General features: G+C 40.2%; 1 protein-coding gene across 1 annotated transcript; it reads right to left on the bottom strand.

The window, feature by feature from the left end:
• Nucleotides 1-10,066: 10,066 nt before the first annotated feature.
• Nucleotides 10,067-20,799, bottom strand: MMP13 (matrix metallopeptidase 13). Its single transcript, XM_061440092.1, has 10 exons — nucleotides 20,538-20,799; nucleotides 20,207-20,448; nucleotides 19,020-19,168; nucleotides 18,720-18,845; nucleotides 16,771-16,932; nucleotides 15,232-15,349; nucleotides 14,116-14,249; nucleotides 13,033-13,192; nucleotides 11,120-11,223; nucleotides 10,067-10,195 (listed from the first exon to the last, which is right to left on the bottom strand). Exons 1-10 carry the CDS (start codon nucleotides 20,655-20,657, stop codon nucleotides 10,095-10,097), a joined length of 1,416 nt encoding a protein of 471 aa, XP_061296076.1. The 5' UTR covers nucleotides 20,658-20,799; the 3' UTR covers nucleotides 10,067-10,094.
• Nucleotides 20,800-22,376: the final 1,577 nt, after the last annotated feature.

The following is a 22,376-nucleotide window of genomic DNA, read 5'->3' as shown; positions in this document are numbered from 1 at the left end:
GGAATACAGTACCCACTGGACACGGGGTGTTAAGAAGCAGGGATTCTGGCACAGGGACCCAAGGAGGGGACAGTTTATAACAAAGGTAGGGACTCAATCTTGAGACAATCACAGAAACTGAGTTATCAGAACTGGATGCAAAATCAAAGCTGTCCTGGCAAAGAAAATTTTTTAGAGTCTCAGACAATTGAGCCAGAGCCCTAAGGTTAGTCAGGGTCAAGAGACCTGAGCTGTGCGGAGAGGATGACCACCAAAGGCTGAGAACCTGGTGGAGCCTGCCTGTTATCCGAGATGACACAGGCGCGTGCACTCAGCTCCCCTTGCACCATCAGATTAGTGCTACCCTTACGGTAGAGTGAAATGTATTTCATGACCCCTGATAAATACTGAATATCTAAACACACAGTGGACTGTGGAAGGTGGAGAGAAATTAAGGATCTATAAGGAGGAAAGTGGGATGATTTTTATGGCCCAGGCTCCAACATTACTGTACGGTCTTAGAGGGGTCCTTTCCTTTCTCTTGGCCTCGGTTCTTATTTGCAAAAATAAAAAAGATGAATCAGATGGTCTAATTCCTCTAGTTATTTTCATCTTAAGTAAACATAGGATATACAATGTTGCCACATCTCCCCAGCCCACAGATTTACCACATTGAAATATTTTAGGGAATGTTTTGAACTTATATGTAAGTATTAAGAAGAAGCATATTAGTTCTTCACTCATAATCCAGTTGATTCCACGTAATCCCTGGGTAGATCTGTTGTCCAAGTACTCTGCTTCCATCACCACTATCATAAAATACTGCCATTGTTTCACTCTCTCATTACCCTGCTCCCTTGGTCTTTATCTCTCTTATTCAAACCATAAATCAGTTGATTCATTCCCTTTGAAATTGGGAGGGTCTTCCCTGGTGGCTCAGTGGTAAAGAAGCCACCTGCCAATGCAAGATTCATGGGTTCCAGTCCTGGGTTGGGAAGATGCCCTGGAGAAGAAAATGGCAACCTACTCCAGTATTCTTGCCTAGAAAATTTCGTGGCCAGAGGAGCCTGGTGGCTACAGTCTATGGGACTGCAAAGAGTCAGGCAAGACTTACAACTAAACAACAACAGCAACAGTGAAATTGGGAATACAACTACTTAGTGAAATGGAGCAGGACCCCAAGTCCTGTTCTCACCCTGCCTTATGTCTGTGAAAAAACTTTAGCCAAAGAATAAGTTTAATCGGAGAAGTGAGAACATGCAGAAACAAGGGAAGACAGTATAAGGAAACTGAATAATAATAGTTTAGTCTTTAAGCAAATTCAGGGACCTTTAGTTCCTTCTCAAGGATTAAAGAGAATATTCTGGGCCATATCCTATGAGCTGTCTTACAGCTACTGAAAATCCCACCAAGTGGGAGAAGTTAACTATCTGATAGACAGACTGTAGCTGTGACATAAGCAGCCACAATTCTAAGAATTGACCTCAAGGAAATGGAAACAAACCAACCCTGGGACTGAAGATTAACTATGACTCAAACAACCACGCTGGTCAGGCCACCGATGACCAATTTCAAGATGACGGTCAGAGCTGACTGTGCTGTTTCTGCATGTAGCCCCTGCTTCTGTCTTTAATAGAGCTTTAAGAGCTCTTGTCCCCTGATTGCAGGGAGGAGGAGTTGGCCTTTGGACAGGAGTGTACTCTACCCCCTAACCCCCTCCCCTCCAGTTGCTGGCATCCAAAATAAAACAAACTTTCCTTTCCACCAATCTGGCCTTTTTACTGGCTTTTGAGAGGTGAGCAGCTGGACCTGGGTTCTGTAACATTAGGAAGTATATTATTTATCATGGGATAAATTCTAATAAGTGGATTCAGAAAAGTGGGCCTGGCTGGAGGCACAGCTGCTGTTTCTTAGCCTTCTGCTTAACTCAGAAGGATCCAGACCAGAATCTGCCAGAGACAGAGCCAGCATCAGCATACACACTGAGCCCACATGCTCCAAGTTACTCGGAACTCAGAGTTGCTTTTCCCTTGTGTTGCTTTGGAAGCAAAGTCACAAGCCCCTGGCACTCACTAAGCCGAGGCGTTGTCTGGCTAGAGGACACAGCCCAGAAAGGCCTCTCCTTCACCACAGACAGCAGCGTCCTCCTCGGGTGGACTGGAAGGCTCTGTGAGCTTGCACTCTGCTGCTTTCAATACCTAGCCTGCTAAAGGAAAGGGAAGGTTGTCAAGAAAAGGAAGGCTACTGGTCTGTGTAAACCTTAACAAAGAAATAACCCAAAACACACTTTAAGATACATCTTTTAAGTCTTTTTGTCACAGCAGGTGGGGCCACAGCTAAGGATGCTTGGGTGACGTCCTTTAATCCAACATGAAGCCATGAAGATGAAGCAGCAATACCTTCACTTGTGAGCAACTGCAAAGTATAACGGGTGGATTTTCATTAATGTGAGTCCAATTCCGTTTCAACCAAGATTTGAGAGGCTCACAGACTCGCTGGATGTGAAGTACTTATGCTCATTGCTTGCTCAGTTGATGTGCAGGGAAATTATTGAATGATTATTTCTGGAGTGGGTAATAACAAACTTTAAATGTATGGGAGAGACATTTTCTTTCTCACATCATCTAAATTTAGGGCATAATTGTGACCATTTAAGGCAAACAAGATACCATGATGAACTCTTCCAAGAAAGGTCATGCTGTTGGTGTGACTGTAGCTCATCTCTGGTTCTCCAGAGGTCATTAACGGACTAGCTGTGGTCCCATTTAAGTGCCTGGTGAGCAGCGAAGGAGAACACAGCCAAGAAACCCTAAATGAGCACTGGATGAACTCTAGACCATCAGGCAGGTATAAAATCCAAAAAAGTTAGAAAAGCTACATGTGAGACACCTCGGAAACCTTAAGCATTCTCCTTCTCTGATCCTGATATCGTCCCCAGTGAGAGGCCTGGTGACTTGGGGCTTTCTTCCCCCTCGCTGCCAGCTGGTCCAGTTTCTTGTGAGAGTGACTCCGTTCTCTGTCTGCGAGGGTGCATTTGGCGGCTTCCACTGGAGTCCGTCACCCAGAAGCCTGTGGTGACGTGCGAGGCCCGGCCGTGGTGGTTTGGCCTGACACCCCATCCGGCCTCTCCTCTCCTTAAAAAAAGCTTTCACAGTTAAGGATATGAATGGCAGGGAGATTTCTGTGACTAAGAAAACTAGAGCAAGCTGTTTTCGAATTCCCTAGGGAAATGAAATAAAGTTTGTTAAACCCTATTTGAAAGTCAGTGGCATAAAGTCAGAAATTAAGCCATCAGCAATCTGGCCAGAATCCTCGTCCCTGCATTAGAGAAGGAAGCGTTGGTTTTGCTCCTTAATTAAATCATCTGTTTCAATATTTTCAAGAGTGTGGCTGATGCCACCTACTGGAACTATTGTGAATCTCACAGCCTCACGATCAACCCTTAAATATCAAGGTGTTTTCTACTGCTGCTGCTGCTGCTAAGTCGCTTCAGTCGTGTCCGACTCTGTGTGACCCCATAGACGGCAGCCCGCCAGGCTCTGCCCTCCCTGGGATTCTCCAGGCAAGAACAATGGAGTGGGTTGCCATTGCCTTCTCCATTGTGTGAAAGTGAGAAGTGAAAGTGAAGTTGCTCAGTTGCGTCCAACTCCTAGCGACCCCATGGACTGCAGCCTACCAGGTTCCTCCATCCATGGGATTTTTCTAGGCAAGAGTACTGGAGTGGGGTGCCATTGCCTTCCCCGGTGTTTTCTACAACTGGGACTAAATTTGGTGGCGAGGTATGGCGACTATCTTTCTGTGAGATCTGCTGTATATGTTTTGGCATGTTTATTCTGATATGAGGATACAGAGATCGAAGACACTATTTTTAATTTATTAATAACATGAAAGTTCTCCCAGGATCACTTCAAGGGCAAAATTTGTTACACCAGCACAGAATCTTGTTAGCTGCTGCTTTTTAAAAACCATATGAACTTTTGGTTCACTTCACTTTTCAAACTTTTCACCCTCATTATGTGTGATGAAGAGGCTATTACTAGCTACAATTCAACTTGAGTGCAGAGCATTATTATTATTGTTGTTAGTTGCTAAGTCATGTCCAACTCTTTTGCGATCCCATGGACTGTAGCCTGCATGGCATTAGCTCTGGGCAAATGCAAATTTGTGGACGCAGTGTTACCTTTCATAAAACATTCATCTGGTCTCCTCACATCACACAGGAATATCTGTGTGAACAGGCTTTTTGTATTTTAACTGTAACATATTTCATAGCACAGCCTATTAGGATGAACTGCTCTACTTGTATTGAGATTTGTTTTGTTTTGTTTTGCTTTAAATACTACCCTCATTCCCAAGGGGAAACTTTGGTGTAATAGACATTTGGTGTAATTTCAATTTGGTGTTCTGGTCACAGGGGAAAGACACTGATCCAGGTAACATCAGTCAGATTGGGAACTTGAAACCGAGACTGGAGCAGAGATGGGAGTTAGAAAATAATCCTGACCATATATCTCTATTTATTGATCGATCTAGCCATCCATGAGCAAGGCCACACAAGCAAATAAGAAAGCAAATGAAAATTTTTCTGAAATCAAGTTAAACATCTTTTTAAAAAATAGAGTAGCCTTTTCAAGAAGAAGGAAACCCCTGCCCTTCCCAAAGCTGAAGCCAAAGCAAAGGCTTCAAGGGCCAGGAAAACAGGGTTGAAAGGCGCCCGCAGCCACAAAAACGGAGATCCGGATGTCACCCACCTTCCTGTGGCCCAAAACACTGTGGCTTGGGAGGCAGCCCAAATATCCTCAGAAGAGCGGCCCTAGGAGAAACAAACGAAGAACCACTATGCCGTCACCAAATTCCCCCTCCCGCAGAGTCACCATGAAGAAAATAGCAGACAACAGCTCACTGGTATTCACTGTGGGCGTCAAGGCCAGCAAAGCGCCGGATTAAACAGGCTGTGAAGAGCCTCTAGGACAGTGACCGGGCTAAGCTCAGCCCCCTGATCAGGCCTGATGGAGAGAAGGAGGCAGACGTTCAGCTGGCTCCTGACTATGATGCTCTGGATGTTGCCAACAAAATTGATATCATCTAAACTGAGTCCAGCTGGCTAATTCCAAATATAAAAGTTTTCACTATTTAAAAAACAACAGTAAAAGAATGTAAATGAGTTTCATGTTCTGATATATTTGTCAAACCTTGTTCAACAGGCTAAACAGCTTCTTTGACACGGAACTGTTTGTAGCCTTTGATATACTAGCATATGCTATGAATCTTCTGGAAAGGGTTCCCCGAGATCATAGCAGGGAGCTGTGAACCCCAAGAACCCCGATGTCGTCTCTCTTGGGAGCCCTTGCGTGGCCTTTTCTGAGGGACTGTGTGCCGTGAGGGATCAGATTTGTTAACACACAGCTCTGTCATTTCCTGGCTTGGGGTGCCGCAGCCTGGGCCTTTTTAGCGCGCTCCCAGGTGCCACCGATGCTGCCGGCGTTTGGAGCACACTGTGCGTGCTGTTCTAAAGCAGCTGCCCTTTGCAGAGAGGAACCGGAAGCCCTCCACTGGAGCTTCCCCGAGAGCCAAGCCATCCGCCTGAGACGTGGTGGGGATGGTGAGCTGACCACAGCAGCACTAGGCATGAACCGGAAGCCCTCCACAGGAGCTTCCCCGAGAGCCAAGCCATCCGCCTGAGAAGAGGTGGGGATGGTGAGCTGACCACAGCAGCACGAGGCACGAACCGCTGGGCCCCAGGCCAGGGGGAGCCTTACTGCAGAGGGGCTTCCCCCTGCTCCGAGGGAGGCACATCCCCACCTTGTTCCAGAATTGTGCAGATCCCCATTATGCTCAGAGTTCATGTTTCCATCAGCTGACTCAATGACCAAGAACTACGTACTCACACGTCAAACCCTAGAATGACCTAGCCATTTCTTAAAATGTTAACTAATAGGCTTTAAAAATGAAAAAGGTTTTCCTGGTTTATCATAGGGAGATTTTCTGGTCTGTGTTTGGCACCATGAAGGGTGGGAGGAACATGGTTGGACTGGAGGATTCCCTGGTACAGTTCATCCATCCATACCTGACCGATGTCCTCATAAAACTCTCTGTAGGGGAACTCCCTGTGGGCCTAGTGGTTGGCATCCAGGATTCTGGGTTTCTGGGCCTTCACTGCTGTGGCTCAGGTTTCAGTCCCTGGTCAGGATTGAGATCCTGCAGGTTGTGCAGGGCAGCCGAACCCCTACCCCCCTCTGTAATTCTCCTTGGGTTCCAACAGTTCCATTCTAGTCTGAAGGTGTGGCCTGGGGCCCTCCCCCCGACTCCCTGCACTGCCTGGGTAGCCCTCAGTTTTCATGACAGCTTGGGGATCTCTCTCTTCCCTTGTGATGCCCTTCCCCAGTGACCCTCTTGTGCCCCTCCCCTCATATACACAGTAGGTAAAATTCCCCGTAGTAGAGGACCTCGGAGCACCAGGTTTCCTTTCCTTGTAGCATTTATCATCGTTTTAAGTTATACTCATTTGATTGATGTGTGTCTCCCCAACTACACTGTGAGCTCCAAAAAAGCAATGAGGTTTTCCTGTTCACTGTACTCCCAGCATCGACCTAAGTTCCTGACACAGGACAGGAATTAATATTTACTACCTTTTATTTATTTATTGGATGGATGAGTAGATGGATGATGTTCTGCTCCGGTAGCAAAACTTAGAAATGAGGAATCCTATTAAATTGCCCAGGAAAATGAAAAGTGCATGAATTGAACTGGGGCCCACTGGGCGGAAGGAAACGACAGTCTTCTCTGCACTCACAACAGGCGGCCACTGCTCCCTTGAAAAGGCACTTAATCTACTCAATTCTAATTGCATTGTTTCCATAGTAGGATAGAAACTCTTCAGAGATCAAGTTTTTCTAGCATATTAGGTGCCTGACATTGAACAGGTACTTATTAAATGTTTGGGAATGAACAGTGCTCAAGAAAACAGAAAAGACCAGTGTTTAAGCTCTGTGGACTTTCCTAGATGGAAACTAGGAAACAGTGGAGTTTCCTAGATGGTATCCGTCTTCCTTATTAGAGTTCCCTGCATCCCCATGTTCCCCAAAGCGGCTAAGCCTCTCATCTCACACAACAGGAATGTAAAGCCCAAACAGCTCAAAGGAGCTGCCTGAAGTGATGCACTGAGTCAGCATCAGGACCCAGTCTTCCTAACTTAGACCTACTGCTGTCTCCTCCTCGTGACCAAGGCACACTCACGGCAAAGAGACTGAGGCACCCGTGGGCTCAGTCTAGGGCAGCTGGCTCAGAAGAGGGGGCTCATCAGCGCCAGGCCAACCAAACTCGACCAGAAATTGAGCTAACAAAATCTGGTACAATTAACACTAAATTTGGATTTAGGGTCTTTGTACAAAATAAAGAAACAAAAAACAAAAACAGTAATGAGCTACATTCACCAAGAAACATATGGTTAGAGAAAGGAATAATTTAAATAGACATTCTTTGAAGAAAATTTATACCAAAAAATACATATTGCCGGGAGCTGGTGAGAGACATTCCACTCGTGACAAAGGTCATGAGGAAGGAGGCTCGGCACACGCAAAGGCGGGATCAAGCCTCAGGAGTCCCCCCGGATATTCTCAAGCATCTACCCCAAAAAAACCAGAGTCTGCCTACTTTATTGCTTTGTGCTCTCACCTCTGACTTTACTGGGGGCTGTCCCCCACCACCATCTCGCTCTCTCTGTCAAAGAGTTAACTTACAGCTCCAGTTCATAAAGTTCCTGGGCAATTAGGAGTGTTTAAATCCAAACCCCTCAGATGGCTCTCTAACTCGCCTGACAAATTTACCCGGACTCCTACAGCTATGCATATGATTGTTTACAGTCTCCCAGCCTCGAGAGGCATGGGAAGCTTAAGATATTCAAATAGCTTAGAGCCTCTCAGAGAGTTAGAAACTGTCAGAATAAAACTAGTAAAAGATTTCATTGATGAGCCAATGTTTGTTGCCAAGTTTCTACATCCCCTGAATTGTATCCTTGAATGTGTATTAATTAATATAGTTGGTATGTAGAAAAAATAAGTAGTGGCCTTGGTGGTAGTAACTTTAGACCCTTAGTAATAAATTCTTTCCTTTGTTGTAAACCCATTACACATCCACCCTATAGGAATGCAATTTTATCTTCGGAAGATGGTGCCAAACCTTAAAATAATTACTCTTAGAGAAAATAAGTCTTTGTTGATAAGTCTTTGTCAAGAGTCATAAAATGTTAATAAGCCTTCTGGCCAGAAGATGATGTAAATCACCTAAACCATTTGTATACGATAAATTTGCAGGAAAGAAACCCTGGTTTTTGATAAGGATCAAAGACTGCTGACTTTGCATCCCCTATTATCCTCTGTGTGTAACTTAGGGTATAAAAGCCCCTGTTAAAAATAAAGCTACGGGCCTTGCTCACCAATGCTTGGTCTCCCCATGTCATTCTTCCCCTTAACTTCCAGCTGAGTCTCCATCTGGAGCGCAGATATCCTCTGCGACCATTTATTTGCCTGGGCTTCTAAGACTCACTCGAGAAGGTGTCTAAGGTGGGGCACCTTCCGCTATTTGAGAGGGCGCCTGCAGCCTCCGTGGTCAGAGCTAACCTGGTGTCACGGGTTATATTGATTTTCCGCGTAAACCAAGCTACTCAGCTTCTTTTCTCCACTGAATTTTCCTACTGAGCTATCCTCATTCTATTACTCTTCATATCTTTGATGAATAAATAAATAGTCGCCAAAGCCGTCTCTCCTTCGAATACCCTGGATCAGCCGGGGCTGGACCTTGGCAACATATTTATATAATTATATATAAAATTATACCAAAAGACAAAAATATACCATATACCAATGTCTGTTGAAAATATCTTTTTATTATAAACAACATGAACACTTCCTAATACACTTTGCATATACAGTACACTTTCTTTTCTTTGCCTGAATTTTTATGAATATGATCTCTCAACACGATGGTTCTTCCCTTCAAGGCCATTTATGTATTCAACAAGTACCAAGTGAAAGGCACTGTCAAAAGTTATGAAGGATTAAAGGGGGAAAAAAGGAGAAAAAAGGAATAATTTTATTCTTCAAGAGGACCATGTTTTCTTTATTTTAGATATCTTTGTTTTTTTTAACATACACATTTCCAATTTGTAAGATGTATTTTAGACTATTTCTTTCAAAAACAGCTTATATATCCAAGGTAAACTGGACAATTAAAACACTTTTAGATAAAACAAAAGTAAAACACTACTTTTAGTTTTAAATAATCAAATGATTTATGAAAAATGATGCTATGGACTTAGATCATTTTGTTAACAATTTTAGTTTACTCTGATGTTTTTGAAAGACCTGAAATATTTTAATACCTGAAATATTTTAATACTTTGTCTTCTATAAATATGAAAAGGAATAACTGTCTTCTTTGAGAGCAGTCTTTGAGTCACTGTCAAAAGTGAAAATTAAGCAGAATCCGAAGGCCGCATCTTCTGTCCTCACCGCTAGTCTCTGTCTCCTAACATTAGTGACTGTGGTGTTTTCTTAGTGTCTGTATGAAGAGGGGCACGTAGATCCAAATATTTTTAGTGCAAAATCCAAATATTTCTTTGGAAAGTTGTCTCAAATGTATTTACTGCAGACATTTCCCTTTGGTTTATTTTTGTGTACAGATGTCATATGCTACCCCCAAATTTCATTTTCATGCTATTTGATAACATTTAGTAAAGATAAATCATTAATTGGATAAATATATTTGCTTTTATGCCTTTTCAAAGTTTTCTTATAAATAATATGTTAAGTAACTCTCTTTGACACACCATATGCCTCATTTTTGATGGGAATGTTGTCAACTACTGCCTCTACATAGCACACAAGAATTAGGTGATTCATCGAGATAATGAATTTCATGACTTTAAAATACAATGTGGTTCCAGCCACGTATAGTTGTATAGATACTAAATAGTCAAAGATAACTTACTGAAGCTCGTTCACAGAACTAAGCTTTCCCCGATATCTCTCCTTCTCCCGTAACTCACCCCCCAAATGTCTGGAAGTGTTATCTCAAATGCTTTCCAGGATTTAAATAACAATATTTTAAAAACACTTTTAACACCACAATAAGGAATTTGTTGTCATGACTCGAACAATACGGTTACTCCAGATGCTGTATTCAAACTGTATGGGTCCATTGAAAAAATAGATATAACCTATAAGAAAAAGACCAAAAAGATTTCAAAGTTTGAAAATAAAGTTTTACTCTAGCTACCATTAAAATCTCAATCTGTTAGATTCACTTTTTTAAACATTTCAATGCCTGCATTATAAACACAACTAATGCTTTAACTTATTGCTTATAATTTAAAGAAGGGGAAATGTATAAAGGTTTCTAGCTCTCCTAAAATGTCACCTCAAATTAATTGCTGTGCTGGCATGAGTTCCAGTTTTGAGGTTTGAATTTTTTTTTTTCCTTTGGCCATGCCCAGCTATGAAAGTACAGTCTAGACCTCTGGGGAATGACCCCAAATGCTTGAGTTATTAATATTGGTTATTTGTTGCAAATTAGAGATAATGTCCTTTTCCATAATTAAAGCAAAAAACATTTTATATTTATGATGTTATTTGTCTTCACATATAAAATACTCCCCATTCATCCCTGATTTTAATTATAGTAATACTTTTTGCATCTTGTGTGTTGTGCTTAGTCTCTCAGTCGTGTCCGACTCTTTGCGACCCCATTGACTGTAGCCAGCCAGGCACTTTGGTCCACGGGGATTCTCCAGGCAAGAATACTGGAGTGGGTTGCCATACCCTCCTCCAGGGGATCTTCCCAACCCAGGGATTGAACCCAGGTCTCCTGCATTGCAGGCAGATCCTTTACCATCTGGGCCACCAGGGAAGCCCTCAATATCTTTAAATTTAATGCCGTGTTTAAGATTTGGCATCTTTTATTCATAGAACTAGCAGTCATTAAGTTAAGCTCTTATTTATTGTAAGCATATTAATTTTTGCTTGCTGACTGTGTAAGTAGTCACAATAAGTAATGCCTTAATTATGCAAGGTTTTCATTAGTGAATCTAAGTTCTAACTGAGGGGCTACAGAAGCTCTCCACTAAGATCAGTGAAATAGTTACCATTTTTCTGGTAGACAGCATCTACTTTATCACCAATTCCTGGGAAGACCTCTTCAATGAGTCTCGGGTAGTCTTTATCCATCACATGGTTAGTGTCATCATAGCTATATAATAAGAAAAAGAAACTCTTAAGTGGGTTGTAGGTAAATTACTTTAGAAATAATACAGTGGATATAATGGCAACTTTCAAAATTGACAAAGTTCCCAATTTTTAAGTCCATCCAAAACACCTGGTAGTTTTTTTAAATTAAGAATTATAATACTGAGTATATAGTAGATACCTGGTGACTACTTTGACTTGCCTAAAGGCCGTGTTTATAAAGATGGTTATAAACTCATTTCCACTTCAAAATTTGTACATCTATTATAAAAGTATGTTATTAGGAAAGCATTTTTAGAGCCAAATACATATGTTTCTGGATTGAACAATTGTCTATTGATCTCTCACTATGTGTAAGACAACTTGCTAAGGGCAGTCGTGGATACTAAACTATTTAAGGCTCAGTTTCTGCATAAGGAAGTTACAGAGGCAAATGGTAGTAATAAAGCAAGGGTGGGGAGCATAGATTTCTCCTCCCATAACTATACATTCCACACTCCTCTTCCCCAGCACAAACTCACACTCTAGCCAACCAAACACATTCTGAAATCAGCCTAGGAGAACAACCTCCCATGATGCACTCTTCCTACTGTTACTGATGAGAGCTTTTTATATTCTTGAGGTACAGTCCAATAAGTAAAAGCTAAGAATCATTGCACCATCAAGAAGGCTAAGACATATACAGATGGCTTTGTAACACTAGGCAATAGGGGCTAAACATCATGAGAGAATATACAGGAGATGTCACAGGAATTACATGAGAAGGGAGATAGCTTTTGAATGGGGTGATCAAGAAAGACTGTGCATAAAATGGTATTTCAAATTAACTTTAAACATCAGATAGAATGTCAAGAAGATAAATGCAGGGAAAGACCTCTGACAAAGAAAATTGTATAAGGGAAGGTTATGCAGAGATAAAAGCACAAAGCTTTTGAGATATGGTAAGCAGTCCATCTTGACCAAACCACAGACCTCATATAGGATAAAGGGACAGAAACACTAGAACAGGTAGAACCTAGATAGTAATGTGTAATAGTATTGTATTTAATTGAATTGCATTTAAAGTTGTGAGTGTCATTATCAGAAATAAGTCAAAAAGTAAAGATAATATGTACAGGAGTGTATGTGTGTACACATGCACACATGAGTGTACGTGTGTAGAGGAAGTAAAGCTACCATTTTAAAAATTCCAAGTTTTGGACACCTATGAGATAATCATCCCTGAATAGACTTGGGCTCACAAACATTGCCAATGTCAATGCCGCCTTAAGCTCTACACATGTTTCCCACAGTCCAGTCCTACTTGGTTTTCACAAGGGTCTGGCTTTACAAAGTATAATAAACCTAGCAGCTTCCTGGCCAGCCTCTGCACTGGACCAAAAGACTAGAAATTGTGGCCCTTTCGCACTCAGGCTCTCCCTGCACATATTCTTGTGTTCCCTCTGGCCCCAGAAGGTGGAGTTGCATGGAAATTAGGAGAGGATGACAAGAAAAAGAATCCAGGAGAAAGATGAAATGAACATGTCAAAATAAGAGAGACAGCTTTGCCATGGCTTAAGTACAACAAATGACTAAGAAAGAAAAGTGTGGCCCAGAGGGGGTGAGAATTATATGTGAATTTTTCTAGAAGGCTTGAGACTTTCAAAAGCCTATCTTAGGGGCTACTTGCAGGAGCTGTCATGGAATATGAATGACTCGTTTAACATTTAAAGTAATGCATGAGATAATAATTTTAAGCAACAGGAGATGCTCGAGGCTCACTTCACCCTCTGACACATGTTGGGGCGGGGGACGGTAAACATGGCTGCCGTACCTCCAGACTTGGTTTTCTGAGAAGAAGAGCGTCTTCCCTGAATCCTCAAAGTGAAGGGCTGCGCTGATCTTTTTAACGTGTTTTGGAAATCCCAGTTCAGATATTTTTTTGGGGTAATCTTCCAGAATATCATAACCACTAAGTGCCCAAAATTTTCTGCCTAGAATAAGTGAAAGAATCGGTTTATTATTCAAGGGAATCCATTAAAACTCACATATGTAGACCTTTACTTTAGCAAAGAGAAAATCATTTTACACATTTATAAGTAAATTAGTCAATGTTTGTGGTCACCGTGTTTAAGAAACACAAAAGTATGAGCGTTCTTCAAAAATTAAGATCCTAATTTCCTAAATGTAAGCATAGCCAATGGAATATTATAATTAATTTGACCATTAACTCTGAATATTAAGATTGGAGCTGGGTTAAAAACACATTAAGATTTCTACAGAAATAAGCAGCACAGTAGGAAGAGGAAATTAGATTGAAAACTCATGTTTTATACTGGTACAAAAGTTGTCTTCTTCTCTAAAAAGTAACTTTATTATAGCATTAATTATAATAGTCACACAATAGAAACAGCATTAGTAGGATCTATGTAGCTAATACAAATTATGATCACGCAACTGGAATAGCAATTTGGGAACCTGTGTCAAGGGAACAAGTAAAATATTAAAATGCATACATACTATGAATGGAAATGTTTACTGTATGTTTTACATATGATTAGGGACTAGACAATAAAGTGAGAAAATAAATTGACCTTTCAGAAGGAGGAATTATGAATAATTTTTTTTGAATTGTTAAAAATGTACATTGTTATAACATTTTCTCAGCAAATAATTTTTAAGAGGAAATAAGAGAAACAAAGAGTGGACATGAGTAATAATGCAAACTTTTTACTTGTCAAATTGAGGACATTTGGTTTCAGAAAGGTTTCGGGTGCTTTCTGGCTTCCATTTTGTTATACTTGATTCTTAATTTAGACATATTTTTTACAACGATCATTTTATTAAATCTCTGGTAGTTAAAGTTCATCGCTGCCTGCTCCAGGCATATGCGAAGTTTCGCTGGTGGAAATCTTACCTCTAAAGATGAAGATAAGGTCATGGGAAGGGTGCTCATAGGCGGCATCAATACGGTTGGGAAGTTCTGGCCAAAACGATTTTGTTAAAAACAGCTCTGCTTCAACCTGCTGAGGATGCAGCCGCCAGAAGAATCTGACACCAAAGTAAAACACAGAGTTTGCATCATTTGTTTGAGTGCAGTGTTTCTATCCTGCTAGCCACTTGTCTCCACATCAGTACAGATAAGCCAAATACAACCATTCCCTACCACCCGTGGAGGGGCAAGATTTCCACTTCCCTTTAAATGCCAGTTAAACACGCTGTTTCTGTCTTAACTCTAGCCTAAATACTGAAGTCGAAAAGTCTCATGGAGCCTTTATGAAGGCTCCAGGCCCTTTGTATGTTGGGATCATTTTTGTCAGTTTTGCGTATCTTGCAAGTGGCAAGCAAATATGCCAGGCACTGTGTCAGGCTCTGGAAAGAAAACATGACTGACACAAGCTATGCTCCCAAGAGCTCATGACCTGGGGAATCTGATACAAGAGAAAATACTGGAGCAAAATGAAATTGGAGCTATAATAGAAGAAGAAGGAATGCTATTAGATCACAAATGAGAGAATAATACAGATAATTAAACAATGGATTAATGAGTAAGTGAACAAATAAGGATATTAAAACAGTATCAGAATTAAAAATTAGTATTTCGTTTTTCATCACCTATAGATTTAGGCTGTAACATGCTCATATGTTACCAGAACCAAAGCTTTTCCACACCAAAATGAATTCATGTGAAATTATGAGTAATAACTCACTAATATAGTAATTGATTTCAATTATTGTGTTTTGTTAAATAAATAAATTGTATTCCTATATGTATTTGGTTATTTTTATAAGAAAAACTACAACCAAAGATGCAAAGAAAGCTGTACAATGCCAAGATTATCCATTGAAAGGTAAAATGTTTATCCATCAGTTATTTTATTTCATCTGATATATGTAAATAAACTGTCCAAAGGTCTGTTATTTTTACTAACTTCACCTCCTTTGGAATTCTGACAAGATGTTTTGGTAATCTCAGACATGACTTCAGAAATGTTCATCGCATGCAGGTTTCATAAAGTAATACTAAGAGTACCTGTCTTTAAAGATCAGTGTTTCTCCGCGGAGACTGGTTATGGCATCAAGGGATAAGGAAGGGTCACATTTGTCTGGCGTTTTCGGATGTTTAGAGTAGGGGTCTTCATCTCCTGGACCTGCAGTCATGAAATGAGTTAAGGAAGTGACTGAGGATGACCTGCTCCTACCACGGAGAGCAGGAAGGGCTTCATCCAGGGAGGGCAGTGGGTCCTGCCACCTCTTACATAATGCGCCAAAGAACCCATAATCCCTCCTCCTTCCTCCAGGCTACCACGGCCTTGCCTGTGGGACTTCCCCTTCTGTTTTCAACTTTTAAAACCCTTGAGAATCATCTCAGCTTCAAATTCAGCTTTCTTGAGGTTGGTGATAGAAACGGGCTGGGGGAGCAAGAGACTTTGGGGAAACTATCCCCATGCTTTGCACAACCTATTCACAGACTGCTCCTGAGAAACACATTGCTCTCACAGACATTTCTGGAGGCACATCATCTCTGTGGGAGCCCTCCTTTGGGCTCTTTCTCAAGCCTACTTGACCAGCTGCCAACATCAGCTCACCTTGCTTTAGAGTTTATCACTGTGTATCTGCATCTCAGTGAAAAGCCGGCCTTCGACCACTCTGGTATGACTTGTAATGTGTTGGTAACTTTCCAACCAGCTCACATGAGTGCAAAAGGGTTGCAGGACATAAAATAATTCTAAACTTCTTTTTCACTACCTATGTCCTATTAGTTCTGTCATGAAGTCCCTCAGCCAAGATATAGTAGAAATAGTAAAAACTGCAAAATTCTTGCCTCTGCCTTCACGAGCTATTGCGGTAGATTTCAATCCAGAAGAGAAAATAGCTTGGGGCTGGCCTGACCATTGTCTGAGCTCTGTGTTCTAGAAGTGTTTACACTGATGAGTGTACTATGGCTGTACTTCTATTTATGGTAGGTATTTTTGCTTGTTTGGGTTGAGGTTTAAGTATTTTGTAAATATTATTGAAAATTTGGAAGGAAAATGAAGAAATTCTTACAAATGTTCACTGTAGATATTGGTTAAAAACTACCACGGGCTACTTGAATGGTTTCTACTGTGGTAAACAGGAGTAGTTGAAAGAATACCCACAATTTATAAAACCTGGTTGAAATCTCACTTTCTCACTGTGAAAGCTACCCCAAAAGCTGTGTTCCTATCTAGTGTGTTTCACCCAGCTGTTATAGACATACTATTTAAACTCTACAGCCTTAGTTTCTTCATTCATCAAATGAAGAATAAAATATTGCCATTTCTTCTGTCAGAGGTATCGTCAGGATATCAAATGTACCTTGCGATGTATAAAATACAAATACAAGGAGTTACATTCTACAAAAACTTTGGGGAATGGAATATTTTCTACTTGAGCAGGTAGATTGATATTTAAAGAAAAAATGAGCATGATTCTCCAGGTGTTAATAGCAAAACCAGGACAGTAATATTGGTGATGGTAAATTCATTAATAACTTAGAAAATAAATGTGTATATGTCTTCTGCTGTCAAGCTGATATATCAGTAGTTACCGTAGAGAGACTGAATCCCTTGGACATCATCATCAGGAAGCATAAAGTGGCTTTTGCCAGTGTAGGTGTAGATGGGAAACATGAGTGCTCCTGGGTCCTTGGAGTGGTCCAAACCTAAGGAATGGCCAAACTCATGGGCAGCAACAAGAAACAAGTTGTAGCCTGTAATAAAAGAAAGGAACTGAGAAAATTGGTCCTCCAGTGACCAATTTACAGAGTAAACACTCTTTTCTTTGTCTATTTATTATGTCGTCATTTCTCCTTGTCTGTTTGACGCAGTTTTTAAAGTTAATATTCAGTTGCTTAAAGGAAGATTTAAAATGTTGATTTAATCATTATAAATAATTTGGTAATCCTTTGACTACAGCTGCCTACACAGATTATCAACAGATTGATTAGCAATCAATAAGGTTTTACTGTGAAGACACTAGTAATCCTGATTTGCTCTTTGCTTTCTCATGTCAGTGAGGAAAGTAGAGAGTGATGACCTTAAATGGAAACTCATGGGGGAAAAACTTAGGGTGATACATGTCTAGGGTGCTGCCTAGAAAATCATCTAAACAGGAGCCAGCAATCAAAGGTATGATGACCAAGCATAGAGAATGCATTAAATGCGGTCTCCAGGAATCTGCTTGAGAACAAATTCCTACCAAATGCTCCTTTCCAGTATATCTCTATACTCTAGAATTTAAAGAAGCAGAAACTCTAGACACGATTGGCCAACTTTCCTGTCGACGACCACTGTGTCTCCGTGTTTACATTATTTCCTTTAGTCATTCTTCACACAAATTTTTGATGCTTCTGGTATTTTAAATAGGAAAACAATAAAATATGGAAAGAAAAAGACACATGAAAGCTGGAGTTGGTGGTTTCAGTTTTACCTTAAATACCCTTTGCTATCATAGCCTATACATGAAGAAAGAATGTAATCAACTTAGTGAACTGTGCGGACTGCAGCATGATCATTCATTAAACCCAGAATTTACGCAGGAACCAAAAACTGAGGCTTACTGTGACTACGCCTTAACAATACTAGGTGTTGCTCTTTCTTCCTAAAACCATTCTTATCTGTGATATATTCAGACTTTAAATATGCAAACTCCCACCTTTTCCTCCAAAGACAGATGGCGGCATAGGCATTAAGACATTGATTATTCAATGCCCAGTTTTACTTTTTGGAAAAATAATTCCTTTTTTTAAATGAATAATAAAGACTAGATGTTTTTGAGGACTACCCTCTAACTATCACAATTAAGAGTCCATATAGCTCCAAAATTAAGCCCTAGTTGGAATAATTTGGCTTTTCTACCTAAATTAGCATCCTCAATTCTTTTGAGCCTTTAAGACTCAACTACTGACTGAATTCTCTCAACAGTTTCATTTTGCTTTTGTAAATACATTTTAATCTGGTTTGTCTCAGACTTTCTGAAGTAAGAAACTGTACTGATTTACTAGAGTGGTATTTGTAAAAATCAGTGGAATAGACAAGTCTAATGAAGTAATCATATAACAGAGAATAGAAATAGGACTGGATTTGTGCCATTAATATTTCTACAAAGGAAAAAAAAACTATTTCAATTCACATCCAACTTATTTATAATCTACATATTTAGCACTAATAGTTTTTAGATTTATATTTGTAATAAACCGTACTTCTTCACATGTCAGAAGTAATCCACAATAATAACACCTTGGTTAACAGAAAGCATTTTGATCCTATTTCAGAGTTAGCTAGAATCCCTCAAGCCACTAGACTAAGTAGATTTTGCTCATTTTTAATGTTGCATATTGGCTTGTCGAAATGCCATTTGTAGAAACTAAGATTATTATCCTTATTAAACTTTTTTGAAAAATATAATCAAATACCAAATATAATTTACAGTATGCTTCTTAACTTCTTTTTAATGGGATCTGATAATCATGAATTATATCTTTATAAGAAATATTACCTTTGGAACTACTTGTCCAGGTTTCATCATCATCAAAATGAGCATCTCCTCCATAATTTGGTCCAGGAGGGAAAGCGTGAGCCAACAGACCAGAGGGTCCATCAAATGGGTAGAAGTCACCGTGCTCTGCACACAAAAACAAGAGTTAAGAATTGAATTTTACCCAGTAGTGCCTAGGCCAGGTGCTTGGTGAATTTTTGTTGAATTCTGTAAAAACTAATGAGTACCTGAAAGAAGGAATAAAAGAATGGAGCCAATAGTAGAATAGAAAAATGTTCAAAAATTATTCTGCATCATTACCTTTAGTTCCAAAAGAGATCATGATATCAGCAGTGCCATTGTGAATTCTGGTAAAATTCAGAGGTGTCACATCAGACCACACCTTGAAGGCTTTTCTGAAGGCCTTTTCCACTTCAGAATGAGTCAGATCAGGTGTATAATTCACAATTCTATTTAACAGAAAAAGCTTGAATCAAATTTTTGGTAAGTGAAAACTCTTTTAGAATATATTTTCTTGGAGTACTGCTTTTCAACTCAAAACGCAATGGCTTCTCTAAAAGTTCTACTAGAGGTCCACTGTTTCAAATAACTTCTTAATTATGATGTCATCAGTTCAGTTCAGTTCATGTCCAACTCTGCGATCCCATGAATCGCAGCATGCCAGGCCTCCCTGTCCATCACCAACTCCCAGAGTTCAGTGAGACTCACGTCCATTGAGTCAGTGATGCCATCCAGCCATCTCATCAAAGAATATAATGCCATGAAGAATTTGATTAGATACTTGAGTATCTCCAAATATTTGACATCTTAAGTTTAAAGTGTTTAGATGTTTACTAAAACTTATATGGCTGCCATGCTAAAAGTTTTGTATCACTATGGTCTAAACGAATGAAATAGCTCTGTAAAGTTCATAAGAGAGTGAAACTCTCCATTTTTAGCACTCATAATAAATATGATTGTTACATTTTCAAATTTTCTTGAAACTACTCTTTTATTTTGATTTTATATCTGAAAGAAATATATTTAGTTTTGCAAAAAAAATAATGCTGGCTTAATGCAACAATAATATATAATAGATATTATAAGATATTCTCATCAACAGTATTAAAGTGTGTGCTCTGTGCTTAATTGCTAAGTTGGGTCTGACTCTTTGCAACCCCAAGACAGTAGCCTGCTAGGCACTTCTATCCATGGAGATTCTTCAAGCAGGAATACTAGAGTGGGTTGCCATGCCCTCCTCCAGAGGATCTTCCCAACCCAAGGATCTAACTCAGGTCCTCTGCATTGCAGGCAGATCCTTTACCATCTAAGCCACCAAGGAAGCCCAAAGTCACTCCTAGACCTACTTAATTTCCAGTTTAAAATCTAAGGCCTACTTAAAACAATGGGACCACACATGTTCTGTAATCTGTAGCTTGTGCTGAAAATTAGACAGTTGATATTACAGAAAGCAACAAATATTAAAGAAAGAATAGTCTATGATTTACCTGTAGGTTAAGTTCATTTTGGACCACTTGAGAGTTCGAGGAAAAACATTGTATTCACCCACATCAGGGACCCCACATCTTGGTTTTTTCATGATGTCTAAGGTGTTATCATCAAGTCTGCCAGTCACCTCTAAGCCAAAAAATGACTGCATTTCTCTAAGCCTGTCAATCACAGAGCTTGCTGCAGTTTTCTTCAGGATTCCAGCAGGATTCTGAGGATAGTAGTATGATTTCAGGTAGCTCTAAAAAAAGGAGAGCAAAATGACCCTCTTTTAAAGAGAAGGGCATTTATGAGACATATCACATCACTGGAATTGTTAAAATACTCTACCTCTGCAAACTGGAAGTCTTCCTCGGACAAGTCTTCAGAATCTCCATCACTGGGAAGGGGCAGGGACCAACAGGCCGTCCAGCTGAAGAAGAGGAAGCCAGCCAGGACCCTTGGGCGCATCTTGGACGATCCGCCTGGAGGCAGCTGTCTTTTCCCAGACAAGTACCTTTACTTTTATAGACCTACTGTGGTGAGTCACCAGTTATGGACAAGTTTCAACTTCCTAGTCAGTTAAAGGTAAACATGCTTACATTGCGCCTTTTTTTTTCCTCCCGAGAAGTGTGGTTTGTGGTAGAATTTGAGGGAAATCTAATATGAGGGCTTCTCTCCTTTCAGCAGGGTCTCAAAAACCATCTTGCAAAATAACAGCCTCAGCGTATTTATGGCTATTGTGGGAAAAACCAGAGAGTAAAATTTTCACTTCACTTGGCAAAAAAACTTTCCCCTTTGCAGGAGAGCAACTACTTTTTTTTTTTTTTCTGATAAGACTATCAAGACAGTACACTTACTTCCATAAAGAGAAACCTAGTCTTGTTTCCAGAATGTTTATAACCTGGTGAGTTTTAAACTTCATTTTTTCCAGAGCACCTAAGAGGTAAATATTATGTATACCCGAAGGCCACAGAATTGGACCAGAACCAAGCTTAGAGACTCACCACCGGATTGAGTGCTGTGGTTGGAATTTAAAAGCACTGATGTGACCTCTCAACCAACATGGAGCCTTGCACAAATTCCCTACAGGTCTAGGCAGAAATAGAAGAATGTGTTAGAATACAATATAATGGAATACAATATAGTGGCTAACATATTGAGGGATTACTGCAGGCTAGACTTAAAAGGTGTTATCTCATCTAATCTTTATGACAGCCTTATGAAGTAGGTACTGTTGGAAGACTTGTTTTTCACTTTACGAATGAATAATCTGAGACACAGAGAAGTCAAATACTCATTTAAGGTGATATGGTTAATAAAATGCTTATACTTGGCATTTGAATCCCGGCCAGTAGGTTAAAGACAGCATGTATTTAACTGCCATGGAATATGACCTCTACTCTCTTCATTCTCAGATATTTTCTCAAAGCTGCTTGGTTCCCAAAGCTCTGGGAGGGCTCAGGAAAACTAGGACTCTAAAGTGTCTTGATTTTCATTTTCAAGTTTAAACAATAGAAGTACCTTTGATCCAATGACTCGAGAAAGCAGTCCTTTAGGGGCCTCTAGTCTATTATTCGGAGAAGGCAATGGCACTCCAGTACTCTTGCCTGGAAAATCCCATGGACGGAGGAGCCTGGTGGGCTGCAGTCCATGGGGTCGCTAAGAGTCTGACACGACTGAGCAACTTCACTTTCACCTTCCACTTTCATGCATTGGAGAAGGAAATGGCAACCCACTCCAGTGTTCTTGCCTGGAGAATCCCAGGGACGGGGGAGCCTGGTGAGCTGCCGTCTATGGGGTCGCACAGAGTCAGACACGACTGAAGCAATTTAGCAGCAGCAGTCTATTATTCCCTTTAGAACTTCACACATTTAATACTATGAAATCAGAATCCTGTCTTTGATTCCTTGTAGATGTAAATGGATAGAGCAATACGGGCCATGATTTTCAGACTGATCAAATTGTTGAAAACGCAAGTTAATTTAAGTGACTAAGAGTCAGAGAGAAACTTAAGTCAGAAAACACACTAAGACAAACAGAAGGAGCATGAATACAGATTAGGGTGAGAAGGGAAGGGATATCCTTAAAATAAAATGCTATAATCTATATTAGCCAGTACCTCAGAGAAAACCAGAAAAACCTATCAAATGTAGCCAATCCCTAGAGGGAAGTTTATTATGCTTTTAT

The sequence above is a fragment of the Bos javanicus genome, chromosome 15 (genome assembly GCF_032452875.1).
Source record: "Bos javanicus breed banteng chromosome 15, ARS-OSU_banteng_1.0, whole genome shotgun sequence".
Lineage (NCBI taxonomy): Eukaryota > Metazoa > Chordata > Mammalia > Artiodactyla > Bovidae > Bos > Bos javanicus.
The sequence above is the reverse complement of the archived record's forward strand: the minus strand, read 5'-3'. Positions and strand labels throughout refer to the sequence as shown.

Coding starts and splice junctions, on each gene's coding strand:
- MMP13 (XM_061440092.1), bottom strand. CDS start 20,657: ATGCGCCCAAGGGTCCTGGCTGGCTTCCTCTTCTTCAGCTGGACGGCC. Junction 16,933..18,719: donor CTGGACAAGTAGTTCCAAAG/GTAATATTTCTT, acceptor CTTTTATTACAG/GCTACAACTTGTTTCTTGTT. Junction 10,196..11,119: donor TGCTGTCTACCAGAAAAATG/GTAACTATTTCA, acceptor TTTTTCTTATAG/GTTATATCTATTTTTTCAAT.